At 45.3% G+C, this 26,242-nt stretch overlaps 1 protein-coding gene across 1 annotated transcript; it reads left to right on the top strand.

Annotated features, from left to right (window-relative positions):
• The first annotated feature begins 1,349 nt into the window (after positions 1–1,349).
• Tgm7 (transglutaminase 7) lies at positions 1,350–25,153 on the top strand. Its single transcript, XM_021194750.1, has 13 exons — positions 1,350–1,359; positions 8,040–8,222; positions 9,088–9,333; positions 10,806–10,924; positions 13,427–13,555; positions 13,642–13,819; positions 16,528–16,666; positions 19,529–19,632; positions 20,011–20,253; positions 22,140–22,466; positions 22,733–22,893; positions 24,604–24,737; positions 24,994–25,153. Exons 1-13 carry the CDS (start codon positions 1,350–1,352, stop codon positions 25,151–25,153), a joined length of 2,133 nt encoding a protein of 710 aa, XP_021050409.1.
• The last annotated feature ends 1,089 nt before the right edge of the window (positions 25,154–26,242 follow it).

Genomic DNA, 26,242 nt, shown 5'->3' with positions numbered 1-26,242 from the left:
CATTAAATATACCACACACATATATCACACATACACATATTACACCACACACATATACACACACCACATAAACATATACATACATTACAAATACCACACACACATATACCACACAAACACATACACACATTACACACACCACCCACACATACACACACATACACAACATAAACATACACATACATATACATACACACATATACCACACAAACATACACACATTATACATACCACACTCACACCTGTGGAGACATTTTTACCTATTTCTTACTTTTTCTTAAACATTGTTTTCTTCTTCTTTTCCACAATTATTCATTCATCTGCATGTGTGAGCACATGAGTGGAGTCCTGCATGTGTTGAGGAGGAGGTCAGAGGACAACTTAATGAGAACTGGTTCTCATGTAATGTCTTGGGGATCTAACTCAGGCTGCTAGGTTGACAGCAAGTGCTTTTACCAACTAAGCTATCATGATGGACCTCTGTTTATTTACCTTCAAACACTCTTATATTTATTTTTTTCTTTGGTGAGCATGGGGGACAGTAAGTGTGGAGGTCACAGGATGACTTCTGGGAGTCAGGTCTACCCTGCCCGGGGGTGGGGGTGGGGTCCTGGTCCTATTGAGTCATCTCATTGACCTGGTGTTTCTCTCTTAATTAAAGCATCTTATGCACTGACTGTAGAGTTTACTTTTTACTCGGTGAAATATAAAAAAGGTCATAATTATTCTTAGCTATTCTGTTCCTTAGAGTCCATCATTTTTAAACAGGCATTTCTGTGCAAATAGCTAAACGGCATCATTTTTGTCCTGCACTCCTCTGGACACTTTAGTCTTCTGGATAGTTCACCTTTTCACGATGCCTCGTTCTTCCTCAGGGTGTAAAGTTCTCTGAGTCCTGCTGGGCAGCACAGGCCCCTTCTGTGACTATTCACTTCTTACTTTCCTTGGGCCACTATGTTTTCCAGCCATTCCTGTCCCAACACTGACACTGTTGGGTGATGCCAGCCTAGAGGGTTGAGAATGAGTGTGACCTTGAGTCCGGATGTGACAGAAGAGCTCACAGGCAGACTGAAGCTGCCTTTGCCTTCACTTGGAAACTTTACAGCTTAATGAGGCCACAGAAACAAACCCCTCAGCAAGCGTTTTTAAAGGCTTAGGACAGGGCTTCTTTCCTTAAGCGAGAAGGCACCTGGAACAACGGGAAATTTCAGGGAAGGGATGGGAGGAGGAGGAAGTGACAGCCCCACCCGGCTCCATGATGATGGAAGGACGGCTCTAACACTCAGGGAAGCATCAGAACCAGAACCCTAATGCTGGCCACTTGAAGGGCCTTGACTGACCTGAGGGAGATGGATCCCGGTGAGTACTGGCAATCTCTTTAACTTTTATGAGGTGTTAAGTTCAGAGAGGGAGCGAGGCTGGGAAGGGAGGAGTGTAGAGAGGACCAGAAAGCCCAAACTGGTCATTCACAGTTCACTGTGGAGTCGGTCTCCTTCCTCTCCTTTCCCCGCCTTCATTTGGGCTTGGAGCCCATTTAGACAGCCAAAAATTTTCTTTCCTGAAGTTGTAGACCATCTTGCATTTAAAATTCAGAGCTGGAATGGCTTTGGGAAATCCAAGGAGAATATATAAGCACAACTTATTTAATAAACATGTTAATTAGTTACTGTCTCTTACTGATGGATATTTATCTTTTAGTATTTATCCTTACAAACCATAATGCCCTGTTGGAGGAATTTTGTAAGGATGTGCAGTATTTTCTATGCAAAGCTTCTAAAAGAATAAATGTTGGAGCAAGGGCAATGTCCACTTTAAGTTTTGATGGGTATCACTGACTTTAAGTCTGATGAGTTTATAGTCTCACTCTATGAGGCAGCCCATCTCTGCATGCTAAGGTGAATCTCATTATGGTTTTAGCTGGCATTTTATGAATATGACATGATGACTCTTTCTTTCATATTTATAGCTACTTTTATACCTGAGCCAAAAGACTTGATGATTTAACCTGTGCAGTCAACCCAGGAAGTGCTTTCTGGTGCACAGTAGCTATTGAAACTACTGGGCTTGGGGTATAAACGATTAAGCAGTGACATAGTCATCATTAAGTAAAAACATTTCAAGGAAGCAGTAAGTGATTAACTGAAAAATAGGTAGTTCCGAGCCTAAGCAACTGCAGACTATGGAAAGAGATCAGGTGGGTCCTGAGGCCAGTTACGTTCCAAGCTACTAAGCTACCCGAGGGCTTCAGTACTCTTTGCTTGTTTGTTACAAGTGGATGCCACTACATCCCAGTGGTGCTGGGAATTGACCCAGGAGCTTTGTGCACGCTAGGCTGGTGCTCTATCAACTGAACCTCATCCAATGCCCCAGCTTCTGGATTCTTTGGTACCTTTGGATGATGGAATAGAAACAGAGCTGTGGTTTTTGTCATCACTGTTTGGCCCCTAGGGTCCTACAGAGAAGCCTGGATTGGGGGATGGCTCCCCAGTTCTTCTAGTAGAGCAGCTCCTGTAAGGTCTGTTCACTTCTCTACTTGAAAAAAAACACAAAAAATGTAGATGGCTGTCTGGAAGGAAGGAATTGTCTGATTGAGGACCACCTCCAGGCAAAGAACTAGGTGGTTTAGTCGAATTAAGTTTAAATGGAACTAAGTAGGTCACACTGGGCAAGTTATTTAACTTTACTAATCATCTGTTTATTTACCTGTCACGTGGAGTTGATAAAAGCTCTTGGATAGCTGTAGAGATGGAAGGAGCTAAGTGCACAGAGAGCCTGAAGGCCTCCTGACTAAACGTCAGCTACAGACCCAGCTACTGGGCCAGGTACCATGGTCTTAAGAGCTTGTGCTGAACTTTGCTTGGAACACTGGTGTGGTGGAGACAGCTTTAGGAAGAGAGCGTTAGGAAGGGGCCGTCTAGACCTGGGCATGGCCCATTTGGAGGCCACAATGTGAGAAAGGCAGAGTTGCTTTGTGAGGGTCCAGGAGATAAGATGGGAATTTTTCTAGCTACACTCTGGAGGACTCTGGGTCTTGACCAAGGAGTTCGGATTTAAACTTTTGAGTTATGAGAAATTTTAATGTTCTCACACTTAAATACCCACAGAACATTCTGGTAATCTCACTACATAGAAATCGCTTCTGAGTTTGAGGTCAGCCTGGTCTACAAAGTGAGTTCCAGGACAGCCAGGGTTATACAGAGAAAACCTGTCTTGAAAAACCAAAAAAAAAAAAAAATAGCTGAATAAATGAAAAGGAATGCAGGATGTATTGAGTTTATCAAACCATTGTAGTAATGATAATAATAATGATAATAATGATGACAATAATAATATAATGGGGGAAAGCGATCGAGCTAGCGCAGACACAGAGTGGGCCAGAAGGAAGACTTTAATCCACCTGGAGTTTGGTGGCAGAGGCCGGGTCTCCTGCTGGCTGTATCATATGGAACTTACCTTTAGTGTCTCCACCTGGAGAAACCCAGGCCTTGTCAATGGATTCCTTTTTTGGCTCTGGTCTTCACCTACACTTGCAGAGGTCTTAGAAGGCCCTGCAAATCAAATGATTTCAACACGTATTTATTAACTGCCACACACCATGGTGGCTGGTCTCTGGTACACATGGGTGGTCCCTTTCCTGCTCTTCCCATCACCTGTAGTTAAGTCCCCATTAGCCTGTGACTTAGGCCGTTGCGACAGAAGTCTTGCTGCCATCTCCACCCTTGGCTTTTTCCCCTGTCTGGTCTGGGCTAAACACCACAGCTAAACTAATCCCAATGTACAGCTTTGATGAGTCGCTCCTGTTCGAAAACCCATCCTTAATCAAAGTAACACTTCCCGAGAATAGAAACGTCTGTTCAAAACAAAAGCTTGATAAACTGAAAAAACTTGAAGGAATTAAACACCTTTCCTATAGTTATCAGTACCTTTTAGTTTACTTTTGGCCTCTAGGGGATGTTTTCCCCTTATTCTTTGATCGTGTGTGTGTGTGTGTGTGTGTGTGTGTGTGTGTAAGTGCATATATAAGCACACACTTGCACTCATGTCTATCATGTAAAGGCAGAGGTTAGAGTGTGATGTTGGGTGTTTCTGATGATCAATTTACACCTTATATATTAAGTTAAGGTCATTCACTGAACCTAGAACTTGCTAATTCATCTAGTTTGGCTAGCCAACTTGTTCCAAGGATCCCCTGTCTCTAAAAGGTCTGTATGAATTTTATATTCCCATTGTTTTATATTAGACAATCTACTTCCACATGTCTTCAACAAATATGATATTGTTATTATCAATATTTTAATAGATCAAACATAGATCCCACTATTCTTTTGGTTTGTATTTAATTGTGATCTGAGTAAGGTCCTAGCCTTAATGTTTATAGCCACATTTATATGTTTTGAACTACCTTGGCCCCTTGACTGTCCTGATGCTGCGTTCCTTGAAGTTCGAGCACGCATGCACCTTTCCACTCAGCAAACATGATTTAGCGCCTGGTTACCAGGGAAGGCAAGGGATAGTGAAGACTAAGAACAGACTCTGGAGCAAGACTGCCTGGGCTTCAATTCCAGTTCTGACAAGAACATTCCTTCATGTCAGGAGCAATATCAACACTCCATCACAGAGGATTTGTGAGCTATAAATGATTTTGGACATGGATAATGGATTGGCTTGTAGTCAAAATTCTCTTAACACAACCATGGTTTTCTAAAATGCCTGGTTCCAGACATGGGGGAACCCAGGTTCAAGATGATCAAGGTCTCCACTTTTATGGGGTTAACTCTAGATGCTATTCCATCCTCATCGGAAAATAAAGGTGTTATGAAAGCAAGCACTCATAGGGTGGGGCATCTTCAGTGGCCAAAGAAAGACCCAAACCTGATTGTGATGTCCTCAGAGCCAAGACCCAAGCAGAAGGAGGCAGCCCTGCCCAAAAGCAGGGCTGGCTCGGGTTTTGGTTTCTCAGAGAATTCCTCCTAGGCAGACAACTGTTTTAATGTCTCCTCACACCCCTTCTTAAGGCTGATAATACATCCGGATATAATTTCATCCTTTATACTCTTGTCATTGTATTAATGAAGTAAGCGCCAGGAGTCTTGTGTCTGAGGCTCGCCTCTCTTCTTCTTCACGCCATTAACGCCACCGATGGAACCACATCCAAGTCAGGCCTTGTGGGTGCTGACGTGTTTTTCTAATTGATTCTACTGGATTTCCTGCATTGTTGAGCTTCTTCCTGATTCTCTCAGCTTCCCTTTCTGGCTTCATTGGAAGCCTTTCCTTTTATTCTAAGTCATGTCTCCTTGACACGAAAAGCCCTTGGGTGAGCCAACACATCATTACATTAAGTGGATTAAAAAGAAAGCTTAAGTGTCTGGTGGTGAATGTATTTCTCCATGCACGCAGCCTTGGGCCTGAGAGAAGACACCTTTCCTCTCTCCTTTGCTTCCCGAACTGGAAGAGGCCTGGGGAAAGGGAGCCAGCTGCCCTTAGGACTTCTGCTCTAGCAGTGGCCAGACAGCAGCCAGGAAAGCCTGTCTCAGTCCCATTCTCTCCTGCAAAGCCCAGGTAAGGGCTCCTGGGGCCCTTCACTCCTCTTCAAGATACACTACCTTTCAAGGTAGGCGGGCCTCTGGAAGGCATAGGATGGAGCACCTTCTCAGGAAGTGCAGGGGTCTTGGCATGAATGTTTCAGGCCCCTCAAAAATATGAGATATAGTCACCTTCTAACAGAATCTAGGCCAGCTACTTTCAAACTTTTCACCAGGGCCCCTAATTGACACTTGTGACTCTTTTACAAATAAAACCATCCTTGCTTTTCCTGTGGTCCAGGTTTTGTGATATTGTCTATCCTGTTTTTCTTATTGGTCATCTTTCTGCTCGTGTTTGAGTGTGTGTGTGTGTGTGTGTGTGTGTGTGTGGTCACTTGAATCTTAAGCACACAGGTGAGGGTTAGAGGACAACCTTTAAGGAGTCAGTTCTATCTCTCCATCATGTAGGTCCCTGCGATCTTACCTAAGTGGCTATCAGTTGCATCAATCCCCCCTTTTCCTTGCGTACACTCAATCTCATAACCAGTGTTACTAAAATTCCATCACAGCGGAAGACATAAGCAACATCCACCTCTTCTCCTAAAACTAAAGTCCCAGTGACAAACCGAGACAGGATTCTGACAAAGTTCACCCTGGGAAGCCAGTGAGTTTAATGGGCTTCCTTACAGGGCACAGGTGAGGGGTTACGTTCAGGGGTGTGTGTTCTCCTCCTTGAATGGCCTGCACCTTAGCAGCGATATAGATGGAGCCCTGCCCCCAGGCTTCCTTCACTCATACACATACCATAACCCTTCTGGAAGGCCACGTGAAACTAAGGTATAGTTATGTACAGCACATGGTAAGGAGTGGCCGGAGACCCAGGTGAGGGTCTCATGACCCTCCTCACTTTCCCAGAAGGGGTGTAAATAGTCACCAAAGCCCACCTGGAGTAAATAACCCTTTAATGTACAGGCACAGCTGAACTTTCCAGGATAGTGGTTGTTTGGCTTAGAGGATAGTCATTAGAAGCCTACTAATAGGTTGGACTTGTTAGAGGGAAAACCTAATGAATCTTTGTTGACAATGAATGCAATATGAACATCAGCAGCAGGAACAGGGAATAAATTCAAATCTGAGCTACTACTCAGAGTAACTAAGAATTACCAGGTACTTTTGTGAGACCCAGGTCCAAACAAATACCTCACAGGCTGAAATAAGACCAAAACTGAGAATCTTCCGTGTAGTGTGAGAGTTCTCTCTATAGTTAAAACAGTTTGCTTGGTCTAAAATTTAAGTAAGAGGTAAGTCCAATGTTAGAGCTCCTTCAGACATCTACTAACTAAGGCCTCTATTTGCAATCAAGAGTAAGTTGCTGGTCTGATGCCGACTGCTTGTGACCCCCATTCACTGACCCCTTTAACTTGATGCATGTCCTTGCCTTCTTATCTTATCTTTTATCAGTGAATAAGCTGCCAACTCTCTGACCTCCTTATCTCCTCTATAAAAAGAACTTCAAGCCGGGCGTGGTGGCGCACGCCTTTAGTCCCAGCACTTGGGAGGCAGAGGCAGGTGGATTTCTGAGTTCGAGGCCAGCCTGGTCTACAGAGTGAGTTCCAGGACAGCCAGGGCTATACAGAGAAACCCTGTCTTAAAAAAAAAAAAAAAAAAAAAAAAAAAAAAAAAAAAAAAAAAAAAAAAAAAAAAAAAAAAAAAAAAAAAAAAACCAAAAAACTTCAAAAAGCCAGTGAGGGCTGCTCTCTGAAAACCAAACTTAGGGGAAACATTGGCTGACCAGTCCAGAGTGCACTCACATACAGCTTTCTTTGATTTGGACAATCCTGGACTCAGCCTTTTTCCCAGGATTGAAACTTTCTCTTTGTGTGTGGCTTGGTGTGGAGGTTCTCATGCATGCATCCTTACTGAAGGCTGATATAAACCCCATGAAATAGAAACATGATCATCTCCCCATTTTTCAGATGAACACACTAATATCTAGGACTATTAGGTGACCTGTCCAAGCAACTTCTCAAGGTGATAACCCAGGACTGAGTCACTGTAGAAGCCTTACACTTGAATACTATACTGGGAGAATCTTACACTAGATATACATTCACAACATCTTCTGAATAGACCTGAAATAAAACTGAGAATAGAAAGTAAGCCCAAAGTAACCCATCTCCTCCCATACTTAAAAGCAGGGACTTACCTTATAGCGATTGTCCAGCCTCCAGACAGCTCATTGACTTTATTCATACAAAATCCAACTATGTTTATTCATAAGCCAGCAAGATGATAGAAAGAGTGGCTTTCCATTATCTGCGAATTGCTTTGCCCTCTGGGCCACCAATCCTCCAGCTCTGGTGTCTCCAGGATGGATGTTCCTCCTTATCCCTGGCTAGGTCCTGCGGAATTGCCCTTTGAGGTTATCCTGAAGTTAGGAGGCAGAGAGGCAGAAAGGTTCCGTATAAATGACTCCAAGTGTCTCAGCTGGGAAGTGACCTGTCCTCCCTCTCTAAGTGGCAGCCTTGGAGCTCAGGTCTGTGGAACTGCAGATCCCCAGGAACAACAAGGACCACCACACTGAGGATTTAGGCTCATCGAAGCTCATCCTGCGCCGTGGCCAGATCTTCATCTTAACGATGGTCTTCAGTCGACCCTTCCAGCCCCAAAAGGACCATCTCACCTTTGTGGCTGAGACAGGTGAGCTCACTTTGCCCTCAGGTTCCCTCAAAACAGAAAGTTCCTGGGGGAGGGACTCTTGCCACCAGTCTCTGAGGTGCCCTCCCCTCCCTTCTGGGGCCCCCAAGACCCTTATACCAGTACTGTCGGTCCTATTAAGGAAATACATGTCTAGCTCAGCTAACTTTGATGTTTTAGCGACAACAATCAACTTATAAGTGTGCAGCATGGCATAAAACTCTCCAGAACTCATTTTAATTCTCATAGAAAATTTTAAGTTGGCACTACCAGGCTCTTATTTTACAGATTAGAAGTGGAAAAACAAACAAACAAGAACAAAAAACAAAGATCCAAAGATTTCTTTTGTTTTTTGATTTTTGAGATGAGACTGGGTTTCTCTGTGTAGCCCTGAATGTCCTGGGACTCACTATGTAGATCAAGCTGGCCTTTAGACTTAGTCTCTGCCTGCCTCTGCCTCCTGACTGCTGGAATTGAGATTAAAGGCATGTGCCACCACCACCCAGCTGAGGCTCCAAAAATCTTAAGTGTCAGTAAAAGCCTTAAATCAAAGGGCTTTTTAGCAAATGATGGGAGAAGGTAGTGATTCTGTCAGGCCATAGGGAATCATTCACCACACTTATTTTACCATTTTTTAAATGATTACTTTTAAGTGTGTGTGTGTGCTCACACACTGGAAGGCTAGATGTGGGCATCAGATCCCCCTGGAGCTGAAGTTATATGAATTCTGTCTCACATGAATTCTGGAAACCAAAATCAGGTCCTCTGCCAGAGCAGTGTGTGCATGTTTAACTGCCGGGCCACCATCCCTCCAGCTCTATCACAGACATTTGAGCTTTGTCTGGGATCCCCTTTCTCTCCTACTCAGGACCAGAGCCCACAGAGCTTCTGGGGACCCGAGCCACTTTCTTCCTCGCCCAGACCCGACCTGAGAACGTCTGGAGTGCTTCTGACTTCATGACTGACAGCAACTCTCTCCAAGTCTCGATTTTCTCACCGGCTAGTGCGGTCATTGGCCACTACACTCTGAAGCTAGTGATCTCTGAGGGCCAGGGTCCTGGTGTGACTTATCCACTGGGGAATTTCATCTTGCTTTTTAACCCATGGAGTACAGGTAGGGCTTGCTCCCAGCTTGTAGAGCTAACTCGTTGCACTGGAAAGGTTCTCTCGGGTTCTTCTGGCAAAGCCTGGCAGACAATCATTGCGTATCTGTGCAATGTAATACTATGTGCTAAAACAAAAATTTAACTTTGTCTATGTGTGCACCTACCATGTGTGAAGTCAGCTTGTGGATGTGTGCACTGACATGTGTGAAGGTCAGATTGTGGGAGTTGGTGCCAGTATGTGGGTCTCAGAGCTTGACCTCACATTACCAGGGTTAGCAGTAAGGTGCCTTCACTTGCTTAGCAGCCCTAAACATCTTTTTACATTTTTTTCTTTTGTGATATGGGGTCTTGCTGAGTTTGTCTAGGCTAGTATTAATTTCACAATCCTCTGTCTTGGCCTCTTGAGTGTTGAAACTATAGGCATGCTGCGACATATCTGCCTGCAAAAATCATTTATAAAGTTTGGGTTTGTTTTTTTTTTTGTTGTTGTTGTTGTTGTTTTGAGACGGGCCTTCAATACATAGCCCTACTGGCCCAGAACTCACTCTGCAGATTCACAGGTTTTTTTCAAATTCACAGAAATCCACCTGCATCTGCCTCTCCAAAGCTGGGATTAAAGTGTGCATCACCACATTTAGTTCCACGAAGAATTTTTTATTTTTTTTTTTATTTTACTATATATATAAGTCTCTTACTGTAAGTGTCTTACTCGCATGCATATATGTGTGTTTGTGTACTATGTGTGCATGCTTGGTGCCCATGAAGTTCAGAAGTGGGTGTTGCCCCACAAAGAATTTTTTTTTAAAATGGTTGATTTACTTTTATTTTATGTGCATTGGTATTTGGCCTGAATGTCTGTGTGAGGGTAACAGATCCCCGGTACTGGTGTTATAGATGTGAGCTGCCATGTGGGTGTTGGGAACTGAATCTAGGTCTTTTGGAAGAGCAGCCAGTACTCTTAACCACTAAGCCATCTCTACAGTCTCCCACAAAGAATTTCTAATAACACGATGAAAATATCCATACTGTAACATTAAGTGAGGTAATTTAGCAAGTAGAATTCGATTTGATTCTAACTAATTACACATATGCATACAGCAAGAGAATAGAATATACTATAATGTAATGCTGGGTATTTCTAAGAAGTGGGAATGAGTGACTTTTTTTTGTATTTCCCAAAAGTCTGAAATTGTCTTATAATTTCCATCATCTATATTTTTATAGCATAAATTTTGTTGCTAGCCTCTGGAGAAGCGCATGGTTAGATTTTAAGAGGGTCTAGTCATAACCTCTGCTGCCGGAGGTCAGTCATTGGCTTTCTGGCTGGATTTTAAGAGGGTCTAGTCATAACGTCTGCTGCCCGAGGTCAGCCACTGGCTTTCTGTTTCAGAAGGACGCTGCTACTTTTATGCTGTTTTTATTCATGCTTGTCCTTTCCCTGTGAGTTTCTTTTATCTCTCCACTCCTCCTTCCTGCCCAGAGGATGATGTCTACCTGCCAAGCGAAACACTACTGCGGGAGTATATCATGAGTGACTACGGCTTTATCTACAAGGGTCAAACAAATTCCATTACCTCCAGGCCTTGGAACTATGGGCAGGTAACACCAGCTCCTGGAGGGAGGATGGGCTTGCTGGGGGCTGTTAGCTAAGAAAGGGCACTGTGCGAGGTGCTGGCCAATTTCCCACCCAGTAAGAGGGGCAAGCAAAGAAAAGATGGCTTCCCTTTCAAGGTTTTTATGCTCTACTAAGAAAGCATGATGAGAGCCAACCCACGACTAATGAATGTTTATGATAATGAATGTTTATGTACCAGTTATCAGCCCTACTAGGGGCCAGCCTATGGCAAGCCTTTCATTCTTCTATGATTTGAAAGCAACAACCCATGAGGCAATATCTCCTACCACTTCATTTGAAAACAATGTTTTTGTATATGAGTGTTTTACCAGTATGTATGTCTGTGTACCAGGTGTATGCCTAGTGCCCAAGGAAGCCAGAAAAAAGCTATGATTCCCTGAGATTAGAGTTACAGAAGATTATGTGTGTGACTTTTTTTTTTTTTTAAATAAGAGTGTCTCTGTTTTGCTCTTAATCCATCTAGCTCCTAAATATTTGAGACTGGACTGTTATATCTATTTAGCAAGTTTTAATGGCACAACAACTGAGCAGTGTCACTCTATTCTAATCCTCTAAATTAATCTGGCTACCCCCACCCCTCACCCCACCCCCAGCTCTCTGGGTTCCAGGTGTTTTCTCATGATCTCTCTGGGACTCTCTCCCTGTGGCTAATCTCCACTTCCTCTCTCTTGCTACCTGTCCTCTGGCTGGGCAGAAGCCCAAGCCTATTCTGTCCCCTGCTCAGTCATTGGCTTTATTGGCCAATCAGGGAATACTTGGGGAGCAATGTTTACACAACACTGAGACAAGAGATTCTCAGAATGAGGACTGCAACCAAATATGGGGGCACAGAAATCAGCATTTGATAACACAAGGGTGATCTTTACACAGTGCACAATAACATTATGCCTCCAATCATGAGTCACCACGTAGGTGCTGGGAATCAAACTCAGGTCCTCTGGAAGAACAGACAGCGCTTTTAATTGTGAAGCAATCTCTCCAGACTTTCCCCTACTGCTTTAATTTTTTTAAATTAAATTAATTAATTTTACTTATTTATGTGTGTATATGTGAATTGGCATAAGCATGGCATGACACATATGAAAGTCAGAGAACAACGTGGAGTGATTTCCCTCCTACCAGCATGTGGGCCCTGGAGATGAACAGCTGTCATCAGGTTTGGTGGAAGGCTCTTTCCCCCACTGGGCCATCATCATCATCTATCCATCCCACCTTCGTCTTGGTATTTTTGGTTTTGGTTTGTTGTTGTTGTTTGTTTGTTTGTTGAGAAATCAAGGGTTTCTCTCTGTAGCCCAGGCTGTCCTGGAACTCTCTATAGACCAGGCTGGCCTTGAACTCAGAGATCTGCCTGTCTGCAGGTGAGATTAAAGGTGTGTATCACTACTGCCTGGCTTTTTAAATATTTTTTGTTTGCTTGCTTGGTTGGTTTTTTAAGATATGGTTTCACTGTGTAGCCCTTGTTGTCCTGAAACTTTCTCTCTTTAGATCAGGCTGGCCTCGAACTCTCAGAGATCCTCCTGTCTCTGCCTCCCAAGTCCTGGGATGAAAGGCACGATCTTCCTTAGCAATGGTGCACCACGCCCTCCCGGCTTGCTTACAATTTTTAAGGCAGTTTCCCAGGTTAGCCTTAACTTCCCATAGAGCGCAGACTGACCTTAAATGTGAAATCCTCCTGTCTCTGCACTGCAAAAATACTATTTTTGTATAACTCACCATAAAAAATTATTTTCATGCTTTAAAGCTGATGGAAAGAATTTTAAAGAAACACTATTTTGAGACTTTAGACAACATGTGAAGTTTAAATCTTGGCAACCATAGCCTGTTCTTGTTCTGTGTCATGGGCTCCAGCGTTTTATAGATGGGGTATGTGTTGGGGTGGGACAGCTCAGAGCCCAGGAGCTGGGCCTGGGCCTGGGTAGACGCTGAGTTGGTCAGCCCACCAGCTCTCCTGTGCTTGTGCCACCAGGGCCAGCTCCACTGTGCTGCCCAGGTGTGGTACAGGGCCTGCTCTCTGGAGTGCTGCAGCAGGCAAGCTGTCCTATCGTTTTGAATCTGCTCTCCAATTTTCTCAAATCTGCATTTCCATCAAGAGCCACACAGCTTAATTCTTTGCACTTAAGAGCACTGGCTGCTCTTTCAGAGGACCTGGGTTCAATTCCTAGCACCCACATGGCAGCTCACAACCTTCTGTAACTGGAGTTCTAGGGAATCTGATACCCTCTCATGGGCATACATACAGGCAAAACACTAATGCACATAAAATACTAACAAACAAACAAATAAGACTTCTGATTCTAATACATTTCCAGTTTGATTTATGTCCAATATGTGATTGTGTCTCACCATAAGGCCCCAATGTCCCCGATGCACAAACATGTCACCCCTTAAAAGCTTGTTAAGGCCCAAGTTTCTGGACTTTACACATGTTTTGCTTTTCTCTGATCTTGCCCTGAAACGCCTTGAAGTTTGAAGAGGACATCATCGATATCTGCTTTGAGATCCTGAACAAGAGCCTCTATTTTCTAAAGAACCCATCCAAAGACCACTCTCAGAGAAACAACGTGGTGTATGTGTGCAGGGTGGTAAGCGCCATGGTAAGTACAGAAGCTTCCTGCCCCTGCCCGAGGACGGCCTGGTCGTCTCCGGAGTGTCGTGCGAACCGCCTGTGTGCCCTTTGCAGATCAACAGCAATGACGACAGCGGTGTGCTTCAGGGGAACTGGGGAGAGGATTACTCCCAGGGCACCAGCCCTCTGGAATGGAACGGCAGCGTGGCCATCTTGCGGCAGTGGTCAGCCAGGGGCGGGCAGCCTGTGAAATATGGACAGTGTTGGGTCTTTGCTTCTGTTATGTGCACGGGTGAGTGAAGTCTCACCCACTGATTCTTCCTGATTTCCCCTTCAGACCAGGCCATGGTAATACCTACTCTCAGAGTCCATTGCAGCTCATGAAGGGCCTGGAGCTCACTGATGGTCCATGGCTAAGGCGCAGTGTGTATCTGAGTTCATTACCTGCATACCAACCAGTCTTTGCACTCATTTCACCATCTCTTTGATGAAGACTATTAACAGTGGATACCTGAGCATGGTGGAGTATGCTTCTAATCCTAGCATTTGAGAGGTGGAAGCAGTTGGATCAGGAGCCTCCTTGGTTGCATAGGGAGTTAGGTTAACCTACACTAGATGAGATCTTGCCTGAAGAGATGGACAGACAGACAAAATGGTGGCCATTTGGATAGAACAACTTGCAGTCCCCACAAAGGCAGAACCCTTCTTCCCACCACCTGCTCAGCTCAAGGTGAGTCTGCAGTGGGCCAACAGGTGGAAGACGGAGCTGCAAGTAGGTACATCCCAGATAGCCTGACTGCACACGTAGATCTCCCCGAGAGACTTGACTCACAGTCAGAGCTTTGCTGCCTTGCTAACTACCTTTTGAGGATCGGGGACACTTTACTCAACTGAGTGCATTCTCAACTGTTTAGAATTCAGTGCCAAATTCTTGGCCCAAGTATCTGGAAAGATGGAGAGCCTTGAGTACCTGTCTCCCTCATGCAAGGCAGAGCTTCCTTGGGGCTACCTGCTCACACCCTGCGCTAGGTGTTTGCTGAGGTAATAGGTTGACTCCCTAAGAGAAGGGGGTGGGACATAGGATGAGACCAGGCTGCTGTTCATGACTGACTCTCTGGGGAAGCATGGTCTTAGAGTCAGGCTCTGGGGCCTCAGATGCAGACATATAAGTCTGAGTAGACATCAGGAGACCTTATCAGCTGTGGGTCTCTGGCTCCTGTAGCCCCCATTCTGCCTTGGCCTGGAAAGTCCCCAGTGGTAGCCAGGTGGGCATTATGGGGTTCACCTTGGGCCTTCTGATCCTAGGAAGAGCAGGAAAAAGACTAGATCCATCACTTGGGCCCCCCCTCCAAGTCCTCGTGTTCTCACAGGCCACAGAGTGTCGGGGATGTTGAATAGAGAGAGCCATGGCCATTAAGCTGCCTTTGGCTCCCCGCAGGCCAGGTCTGAGTCTGCGCACCCTGCAGGTGTGTGGAAAGTCCAGGCACAGTGCTGGAGACACCTAACTGTGACAGGTGGTTCTGCCGGGGGCTCTTCAGTGCGTGGAGACAGAAAGACTCTTATTCCTTTTACTTAAAAAGCAAGCAAGCAAGCAAGCAAGCAAACAAACAAACAAAACAACATTGTGACCTTCTCAGCATCCCCATTAGACACTGTTTGCCCTCCTAGGAAGAGTGGATAGAACAGAAATCTTCTGAACTTACCATACTGACAGGGGTGAGGACCTGGTCCCAAGACATGTTCGGTTCTTGACTACACCTGGTTGTAGGCAGTTAGTAGGTGTGTAAGCATGGGATAATGTCTGCTATGAGCAATCATAGCTTTCCGTACCATCCTGAGGAGCCACAAGAGGGGGCTGCTGGCTTATTAAAGACAGTAAGTAGTTCCTAATCTCTGCTGTCACCCATTGTCTCTCTACAGAGAATGAATGTTCTATCTACAGCCACTCTCTTACTCGTTTGTTTGTTTAGCTAGTTGTATAGGATACAGTGCTGAGGAGTGAATTCGGAACCTCGTACATGCCGGGCAAGCACTCACTGAGCTACAGACCCAGTCCTCTAATTTTCATCTTTCTTTCAACTCTTTTAAGTAGAATGACAGATTCAGAATTTCAGAATTGAAAGTCAGGCAGTTCAGCTCTTCACTTTCTTATTTACAAGGCAACTAACCAGAGAAGTTAAGCCGCTTACCCCAGGTCACACAGTTTCTCTTTTGAAACTGGTCAAACTTTTTTTTTCCCCTTTTAAAATTCTCATGTGTTTTGATCTCATTGCTTTTAACTTGAAGAGTTGCTGAGAAAAAAAGAGCAGGGAAGGAGAAGTTAATTATTGTTTTAAGTTTTTTTTTTAAAGATTTATTTATTTATTATATGTAACTACACTGTGGCTGTCTTCAGACACTCCAGAAGAAGGAGTCAGATCTTATTACGGATGGTTGTGAGCCACCATGTGGTTGCTGGGATTTGAACTCCGGACCTTCGGAAGAGCAGTCGGGTGCTCTTACCCACTGAGCCATCTCACCAGCCCTAAATTACATTTCTTTTTCTTTTTCTTTTTCTTTTTTTTTTTGATTTTTCGAGACAGGGTTTCTCTGTATAGCCCTGGTTGTCCTGGAACTCACTTTGTGGACCAGGCTGGCCTGGAACTCAGAAATCTGCCTACCTCTGCTGGGATTAAAGGTGTGCGCCACCACGCCCGGCACTTGTTTTAAGTTTTAATCACAAATGATTTCTTCCACTTTGTGGATGGATGCCTCTGGTAGGTAGGTAAACAGGTAGGCAGGTGAGCAGGTGGGTAGGTGGGCAGGTGGGCAGGTAAACAGGTAGACAGGTGGGTAGGTGGGCAGGTAAACAGGTAGGCAGGTGGGCAGGTGGGCGGAGCTTCTCTTTGTTCCACCCTTTGGGAATAAACCAGTTGCTGCAAGTTTGAAGGTGAGAAACTGCATGAAAAGGTAAAAATTCTGCCTGACATGAGCTCAGCCATTTCTCCTTCCTCTCTGTAGTAATGAGATGCTTAGGTGTTCCAACCCGAGTCGTTTCCAATTTCCATTCTGCACACAACACAGATGGGAACTTGACCATCGACACCTACTATGACCGAACCGCAGAAATGCTGACGGCTGAGAGGCCAGACAAAATCTGGTAAGAGCTTTAGTTTGCAATAGCTCAGCACTGTCCCAGGTAGGGGATGAAACTGATTCATCTTGCTTTGGATGTGTGACTGTCCTGTAACACCTCATTGGTGATGCTTAGAGAAGAATTCTCTGGCCTAGGCTGCTGATCTGGCTAATTAAATCATCAAAGGAAGCTCGTTCAGACATCATAGGCATTGGAATATCGCCCTGCACTCTTGGGACATGTGAACAGCTATGTGGCCTGCTCACTGGCCTTTCCCAGGCTTTTGGTTGTTAGCAGTCAGTCTCCCACACCACCAGGAGGCAGAGCCAGGACCTACAGGTCTGGATTTCTCTGCTTAGCTCTTCAGTCTGGCTTCCTTTCTCGGGCTAGGGCAGAGGGAGCTTTATCTGTGCATCTCTGTTCTCTTCCTTCCTGCCCCACCCTGGGTCTGCTTTCCTGTTCTCATTCCTATTAATTTCCAGGTGTGAGAAACAGAGATGCACTTTCCTCTGTAAAATGCAGGTAGTGTCTACTTCACGGGGTTGTTAGGGCTGAAGAACAGAGTGCAGGTGAGAAGGTTTCTCAAACTGGGATCTGCAGACTGGGGCCTGAGTTGTAATTGGCTCAAGATCAGTGAGAGGGTTGTATCCTTTCCTTAGAACGCTGTCTACATAACTGAACATAGAACTGAATCTAATCAAGAGAATGCCAGACAAGCTGCCAACAGGGCTCACTCAGGGTGGGGGGTTGTTTTCAAAATCTCAGCATAGTGAAGAAAGGCAGAGGAACAGATCTAACATCAAAGGAAACTAAGGTATTACAAGAAAATATAATGTGTGAGTTTGGCCTGAGTTCTGTAGAGCAAAAAGACTACAGAGGACATTACTAGGTCAACTGACAAACTGAAATACAGATAGCAAATTGGTTGTAAAAAGGTCGTATCCGTAAGTGCTAAGTTAACTAGGTTATATACTATTTTGGGGGGTATATATATAAATATATATATATAATATATATACATCCATAGTCATATAAAAGAAGACAAATGGAGAAAAATGTTATTAACAGATGAGATTTTTTGTATTGTTCTTGCAACTTTAAGTTGGAAATTTTTTTTGTAAATATTTAGTTTTTATGAGATACATACTTTTCAAGTTTAAAATTTTTATTTTATTTATTTTACATCCCAACTGCAGTTTTCCTTTCCCCTGCCCTTCCCTGCCTCCATCCACTCCTTCGTTTCACTCCAAAAATGGCTGACCTTGATATATATCAACCAGCCATGGCATATCAAGTTGTAGTAACACTAGACACCTTCTCTACTATTAAGGCTTCACAAGGCAACCCAGGAGGAGGAAAGGGTCCCAAAGGCAGGCAACAGAGTCAGAGGCAGCCCCCGCTCCCACTGTTAGGATCCCACAAGAAGACCAAGCACAACTTAGGTGCAGAGGGCCTAAGTGAGGCCTGTGCAGACTCCCTGGTTGGCAGTTCAGGCTCTGTGAGCCCCTGTGGGCCCAGGTTAGTTGATTCTATCCGTTTTCTTGTGATATCCTTAACCACTCTGGCTTCTACAATCTTTCCCCTCCTCCTCTTCCGAGGGATTTCCCCAAGCTCTGCCTAATGTTTGGCTGTGGGTCTCTGCATCTGTTTCCATCATTTGCTGGGTGAAGTGTTTCTGATGATAATTGGCAATTACTTTTTTAAAATTCCGTTTTCTCTTTTGCTGCCTCCAGCTTTTTATTCACTTGCATACAATTTTATAAATTTTTATATATCACAGTTAAAACTCATTTACATGTATTTTATTTTGTTGCCTGGTACTGTGTTATATAAGGACATTTTAAAAATTATTTATTTTATTTCTTTCGATAATTGTAGTCCTCACACCTTTTCAAGGAAACTTCTCTTTGCAACAGGTGGAGACCAGTACAGAAAACCACAACCAATCAAAATGTAGAGTTGTGGAGCCTAGTCCCAACAGATACATAAGAGTGTTTTTAACAAGTTATATTATATGTTGAGCACATTCCCCCCAGACCCTGGCCTTCTCCTTTTCCCATTCTCTTGTCCCTTTTGTTCCCCTAGACAGTTTCACTTGTATTTTCATATATGTGTGTATGTATATACAATATATACATGTGTACTTTTATGTATCTATAAGAATCTAATGGCTGGCAAGATTGCTCAGTGGGTAAAGGTGCTTTTTGCCAAGAGACCCAGAACCTACAAGGAGGAAGGAAAGAACTCTCTCCCAAAAGTTGTCCTCTGACCTCCACATCTGTGGGTATGCACACTCCCTCCCAAGACAAATAAATGTTAAAAGATGAAAATCTAACAACTACATTTGAGTGAAGCGATGACATTTGTTTTTCTGACACTGGCGTAACTTACTTAGCATAGATGTTTTCAGGTGCTTCTATTTTTCCTTCAATGTTAAAGTTTTCAATGTAGAACTCTCATTTCCTTGATTAGATTTATTCCAATATACATATGTTTTTGAGTCCACTGTGAATAGGATTTTCCCTTTATTTATTTACTTATCATTTATCTATTTACTTATCATTTATCTATCTATTTATTTACTACTTATTTATTTGTGAGACATGGTCTCTCTATTCAGTCCTGGCTGTCCTGGAACTCTCTTTGTAGCCCAGGCTAGTCCCCAACTCACAGAGATCCACCTGCCTCTGCCTCTTAACTATTGGGATCAAACTCATGCACCACTGGCTCCTAGATTGCTTTCTCTATCATAATTACTTTCTAATACAAAGTAGAAGAAAACAGAACTGTAAGCAAAGGCCAAAAAGTACTCTGCATAATGTCTGGTGCCTGAAAAACCCTCAGGCATCAGGAAATATAAGCTGTGGCTCCTTCCCCTGTCTACAGGAACTTCCACGTCTGGAACGAGTGCTGGATGATCAGGAAAGACCTTCCACCAGGGTACAACGGCTGGCAGGTTCTAGACCCCACGCCCCAGCAAACCAGCAGTGGTGCGTAGGGATTGTGTGCAGGGGCCAGTCTCTCTAGGAAGCCAATGAGAATGAGCATCCACACAGCCAGAGGGGTACGGGCATTTTCCACTTCCCTCACTTCCCAGGGTTATAGCCTAAACAGTGTCAGGTCCCGGGTATAACTTCACCACTGACACTGGGATCTCCAGGACGAGCAGTGAGCATGTCCATTCTTTCTTTGCCTGTAATGTCAGGAAGATGGTGTGAGGGTCAGACAAATTAGTGCACACAAGTGCATTTGGTAAACTGGAGAAGGCCCTGGTGTCACTTCTCATCATCTCCCATGGCTACAGCCCGCCATCTCGGACCCATGTATCTGAAGGCATCCGTGTCCCACAATTTCTGTTTCCTCCACAGGGTTGTTCTGCTGTGGCCCTGCCTCTGTGAAAGCCATCAAGGAAGGGGACATCCAGCTGCCCTATGATACCCCTTTTGTGTATGCAGAGGTGAACGCTGATGAGGTCGTTTGGCTTTTTGAGGGTGGCCAGGTCCAGGAAATCCTGGCCCATAACACCAGTTACATTGGGAAAGCAATTAGCACCAAGATGGTAGGGTCAGATGAGCGCCTGGACATCACCAGTTCCTACAAGTATCCAGAAGGTGCCTGGGTCTTGGGTCTGGGAGGGAGTGGGTATATCACTGGGGGACTCCAGATTAAAACACCACTATCTCCCTCCCCCTTAGACAAATTCCAGGGGACTGGGAGGATTTTTATATCCTGGGTACTTGATCCTGGAATAGATTTGCCTAGATTTAGCAGATAAAAATATAGGATGCTCAATTAAATCTGAATTCCAGATACATTAAGACAAATAATTATTATTGTAAATATGTCCCAAGTGACAACTTTAATTTTTAATTACATTTATTTATTGTGTACATGTATAGATGTGCATGCATGTATGTTGGTAGGAACATGTACCTCAGTGGTGTGTGTGTGTGCATGTGTGTGGTCAGTGGGCAGAGGACAACTTATGGAGGTTGGTTTTCTCCTTTCATTACTTGGAGATTGAACTCATATGAAATTTGATAGCAATGTCTTTTTCCACTAAGCCATCATGTTAACTCTATATGAGATATCCTTCTGCTAAAAAGAATTCACTGTTTATCTGAAATTCAAATGAATTTATATATATATATGATATAGTTTATAGTGTGTGTTCCAAATATTGCATCTAATTTTTTAATTTAATTAATTTTAAGATTTATTTATTTTATGTATGAACACAATGTAGCTGTCCTCAGACACACCAGAAGAGGACATCAGATCCCATTACAGATGGTTGTAAGCCACCATGTGGTTACTGGGAATTGAATTCAGGACCTCTGGAAGAGCAGTCGATATACTTAACCACTGAGCCATATCTCCAGCCCCACATGTAATTTATAATGAAGATTATTTACTTATCTTAAATTCACATTTAATTTTATCTGGTAACTCTATCAGGGTCACACATCTATATCTCTCTGTATCCATCAGGATAGGGTTAGCAGCAAGGGGAGAGATGGACACTCAGGAGGGACAGGGTTCTAGGCCTGAGGGAGGGAGCAGACACCCCTATGGAGAGCTTTGGTGGACTTTGGCCACCTGAGAACTAAGCAAGGCTATGCGGTGCTATAGGTGGGTTAGCCTGGACCATCTACCATACCTCTACTTCCTTATCAGTGAAGTGAGATAGCTCCCCTCGAAGGGCTAAAAGAGCTAGTGTGGAGAACACATTGGAAACATATTAAGTCCTCTAGAGGAGTCCACAGTCTGGAGCAAGTTTGAGTTTTGAGCCTGGATGTTGAATTAGTCGCACTGGAAAGAGATGAAGTTCTATCTAAAGAACTTGAATGTTAGGAGAGGAACGCAGGCAGGGAAAAGACGCCTCTGGCCGTGATGATGCTGGTGGTGGTGGTGATGATGTTAGTGATGATGCTGGTGATGATGGCGATGATGGTGGTGGTGGTGATGATGATGATGTTAGTGATGATGCTGGTGATGATGGCGATGATGATGGTGGTGGTGGTGATGATGATGTTAGTGATGATGCTGGTGATGATGGCGATGATGGTGGTGGTGGTGGTGCTAATGGTGATAATAATGGTGATATTCATGGCGATAACAATATTGATGGCAAAGAACCACACTCAATCTTACATTCAGCAATTATATGATCTAAGTTTTTAGCGACTCTGGGCAACCCAGTATTGTCCCTGGGTTCCATATAATAGAACCAAACACTGAGAGATGAGACTGTGGAGCAGGGGTTAAAGCCAGCACTGAGCAGTACCACGCTCTTCTCAGCCACGATACTGTGTGCTTTTCTGTATGGCTACTCGCTGTATATTACATGGTTAGGGCTTCTACTCGCTGTATATTACATGGTTAGGGCTTCTGGCTGGCAGCCAAGAGCTCAGTCTTTTGTTTTCCCAAGAAGGTTATTGGTCTCCTCTGCCCTGCCTGACTGATGTCTTTGTTCTGTGTGGCTCTGTTCTGCCAGGATCCTCCGAGGAGCGGTCTGTATTCATTAAGGCTTCCTGGAAATTGCTGGAACGGAGAAGGAACGCTTCATCTCTCCTGGATCTCCTAGGGTCTGAGAGCTTTAAGGCTAAGCCTGTGCAGCTGCAACTCCACCTGGCTAAGGCACCCATGTGGGGCCAGGACCTGCTGCTCATGCTATATGTCCAGAGGGTGCCAGTCAGAGACCGTGTTCAGGGCCCCGTCGGACTGACGGTGCGCTTTTGTGCACAGGCCCTCCTGCATGGGGGCGGCACTCGGAAACCATTCTGGAGACACATACTACACTTGAATGTGGATTTTGAGAAGGGTGAGTTTGTAGCAGGCATGAGAAGTCACCTATAGAAGGGGAGCTTTGGGTCTGTGAATCAGGCTAGCCTGATCTAGCCAAATCACAGAGAACCCCTCTCCCAGCACACATATCGCAGGCAGGGAAGCCACTGTTGCTGGACAGTTGGGTGCCAGCATAGTACCGGTGGCATCATTCTAACACATCTGACAACAATGACCTCTGAGTGTAGTGTTTCTTTCTAGCCCATCCCTTGGACTCAGGACGGTGTTTTTGCCTATGTTTAGAGCTTCAGTGGCCGTTCGTGCTGCCCTACAGCAGTTACAGGGACAAGCTGACAGACGAAAAGCTGATCCACGTGGCTGGCATTGCTGAGCTTGAAGAGACAGGGCAGTTCATTCTGGTCCTAAAAGATTTCTCTCTGGAGCCTCCCCACTTGTCTATTGAGGTGAGGTCAGAGATGGGAACACACAGGCTCTAAGATGTTCTCATCGTGGGCTTGCGGGGGTATCATGCCCTGACACAGATGGTGACAGTGTGGTCACCGAGGTTTTATTCTCCATCATAGGCAACAGGCTGAGAGGTGGCAGGCTCCAGGGCTTTGCATGTAGCAAAGCATAGGACATAGGGGGCGTCTTAGGGAGGTCATGTTTTGCAAAGGATGGTGAGGAGGATGCTGGGTAGAGAACAGATGCAGGCATGTTACCGTGGAGGTATATTAAGTCAGGAGATCCTTTCCCAGAGGTGGAGATAAAGAGACAGTGCTTTGGGATGTGAGTGGATGTGAGGAGAGGAGACAGACCTAAGACAGCCTATATGGTTGAATTCAAAAGGTGACTGTGGATAAGATGTGGTGTACTACAGAAAAGAAAACAAGAAGTGAACTTCAGACATTGAGACCCAGTGCCAGAGTGGCTTGGGTGGCTTTAAAGGGAAGGAAAGCTTCACAAAGGAGGGCTCGTGTCCTCCCCGTCTCAAGCCTTCTTCCCCACCTTTTTGTTCCTCTCCCAGAGTCTTTCCCACTGCCTTCCCAAGCCCAGCTCTGTACCCAGCAGCCTGGCTAACAGCATGTCTGACACTAGCCAACAGAGCTGTTGGATGGTTCCATATCAGATCATAATTCAGCCTACACAGTTGTGGTTTTCACTGGGGCATGCTCTCAGGGTGTCAGTCAGGTGCTGCTAGAGGCCTTCTGTGTGAGGTGAACAGTGGGGCAGAGTTGCAAGCATAGACATAAGCTTGGTGCTGAGGCAGGGCCTGACCTGTTGCCCAGGGCAGAGTCCCAGTTGTAATGGGACCAAGTAGGCTATGGCTTGGTCAGCATGGCTGTAAGACCTGTGGGTGATGAATGCCACTGTGCTGGATTCCAGAGTTATTTTTGCCCATTTGACTTTGACACCCTCTCTGGAGACTTAGTTCTTTTGCTTGAGTTTCAGGTAAGTCAGGTAACATGCCCTCCGTGTGATCTGGGTGGACAGAGAGCATTTGGGTCCATTATTCATTCATTGATGTCATCCAGATGATACTATTCTGGGCTCCAGGACTGAATCCTTGCCTCCCATGACAGGCTAAGGCCATGCTGCCCCCATGACACTGACGCACTGTACATAGCTGGGGTAGGGGGGGGCAAGCACATCCTGCTGATATCTGGGAAGAAACAACAGGCTGGGAGGAAGATCCTGAGCTAGGATCTAAGACCCCTAGGTTAGGTCCTATCTCATCGTCAATATATCTTGGGATCTTGGCTTCATCATTTCTTTGCTGGTGGAATGATATCATTGATGGCACATAGGTGACACTCCTTCCTGGTCCTGTGCATGGGCTAGATTTTACTAATCAATCATAACTGGCAGGACTTGTGCTTGGTTTCCTACTTAATGCATGCTGGACACCACTAACTCTTTGGGACCAGTAATTCAGTTGAAATCCAGCAGGCATCTTCAAATAGATGGTGAGAGGGAAACTCTATACCCAATCCTGATGTGGAACTTCCTGAACTTCTAAGACTGGTGAACATGTGTGTTAGTTTGAGCTAGGCTCCCCCACTACTAGCACCTACACTCTAAGCAGTCCCTGATGGTCACAAGAGCAGTTGACTGAGTGGGGTGTGGCTGTGAGGCCGGGGACCTAGCGCACCTCTGTCTTTTCCCCCACGCAGGTGTTTGAAAGGGCTGAGGTGGGCAAGGCCCTGAATATCCACATCACCCTCACCAACACCCTGATGGTGCCTCTGAATAACTGTGCCATGGTTCTGGAGGGAAGTGGCCTCATCAATGGGCAGATGACAAAAGAGTGAGTAACATTGTCATTGGCCCCTCCCCAGTCTTCCTGGGGTGCCGATTTCTGAAGGCCTGTGCCACATGGGACTACTGAATCCTCCTTGCTCTCCAGATGCCACCTTCTGGTCCTCACTCCCCCAACCTCAGGAAGCTGGGGGTTTGGTGGTACCGGGGGCGGGGTGTGCTACTTACTAAGCAGATCTCCTTGTCCCATTGCCCATCCAAACTGCCAATGCTCCAGGCCCCGACAGGCTGCTTTTCACTTTCAGCCTTGGTATTCTGATGGCCGGACACACCATCAGAATTCATCTGGAGCTCTACCCCATCAAAGCTGGGCCCCACCAGCTACAAGTCCTCATCAGCAGCAGTGAGGTCAAGGAGATCAAAGGCTACAAGGACATCTTGGTTGCTGCAGCTCTAGCCTCCTGAGGCCTGCCTTCCTACTGCCCTCCCCAGTCCTTGTCCCAGCTTCTCTTCCCACCCCCAGCATAGCTTCTCTCCCCCCCCAGCATAGCTTCTCTCCCCCCCAACATAGCTTCTCTCCCCCCACAGCATAGCTTCTCTCCCCCCTAGCATAGCTTCTCTCCCTCCCAGCATAGCTTCTCTCCCCCCTAGCATAGCTTCTCTTCCCCCCCAGCATAGCTTCTCCCCCCCCCCCAGCATAGCATCATAGCTTTCTACTTCTCAAGGAGCTTGGTATCTTTGTTCAACCTCTGTAGTGTGGGTAGTTGAAACTCTGTAGAACCTCTGTGCATCATGGGAAGAAACAATAAAGATGTGTTAGCGCTCTCCTCTGCTAAGAAGCGACTGTGTGGCTGGGTGGGCCCTCTCTGTTCTTCTTATGTTCTCATCAACTCTTTCTTCTGTTAAGGGCTTCATCCACAAGCTAAGCCCGCGGGATCTTTTCTAATGCTGCTTCTCCGCATTTAGTCTCCAAGGTCTCTCCACTTAACCTGGAGGAAGAGGTGAGAGGGAAGCCTGAGGATGTAGCCAATGCCAGTTAAGAGAAGCTGCCAGGCAGAGTCCCTGTTGCCAATCTGAGAGCACCCAGCATGGTAGGGAGCCCCTGTGGAGCCAGCATGAACTCAGCAAACGCTGCAGGCCAACTACCCTAACTCTTTTGTTTTGGTTTGGTTTGGTTTGTTTGTTTGTTTTTCGAGACAGAGTTTCTCTGTATAGCTCTGGCTGTCCTGGAACTCACTCTGTAGACCAGGCTGACCTCGAACTCAGAAATCCACCTGCCTCTGCCTCCTGAGTGCTGGGATTAAAGGCGTGCACCACCATCGCCTGGCTCTACCCTAACTCTTAATGATCTCTTTACATCTTTGCTGTTTTTTAGGACAGAGGGACCCAGTGTTTCACATTCCCCTACCCTGTAGTTATTAAAATCATCCATACTAAACTAAAGAAATACCTTCCCCATTTCAGGGGAAAAAACTGTTAACATTTTTACAATATTCCTTTCTGGCTTTCTACATCTCTTCTTCCTCTCCTCCTGCTCCTCCTCCTCCTCCCCTC

Source organism: Mus pahari, chromosome 3 (assembly GCF_900095145.1).
Source record: "Mus pahari chromosome 3, PAHARI_EIJ_v1.1, whole genome shotgun sequence".
Lineage (NCBI taxonomy): Eukaryota > Metazoa > Chordata > Mammalia > Rodentia > Muridae > Mus > Mus pahari.
Note: the sequence above shows the minus strand (reverse complement) of the source record. Positions and strands in the feature narration are given on the sequence as shown.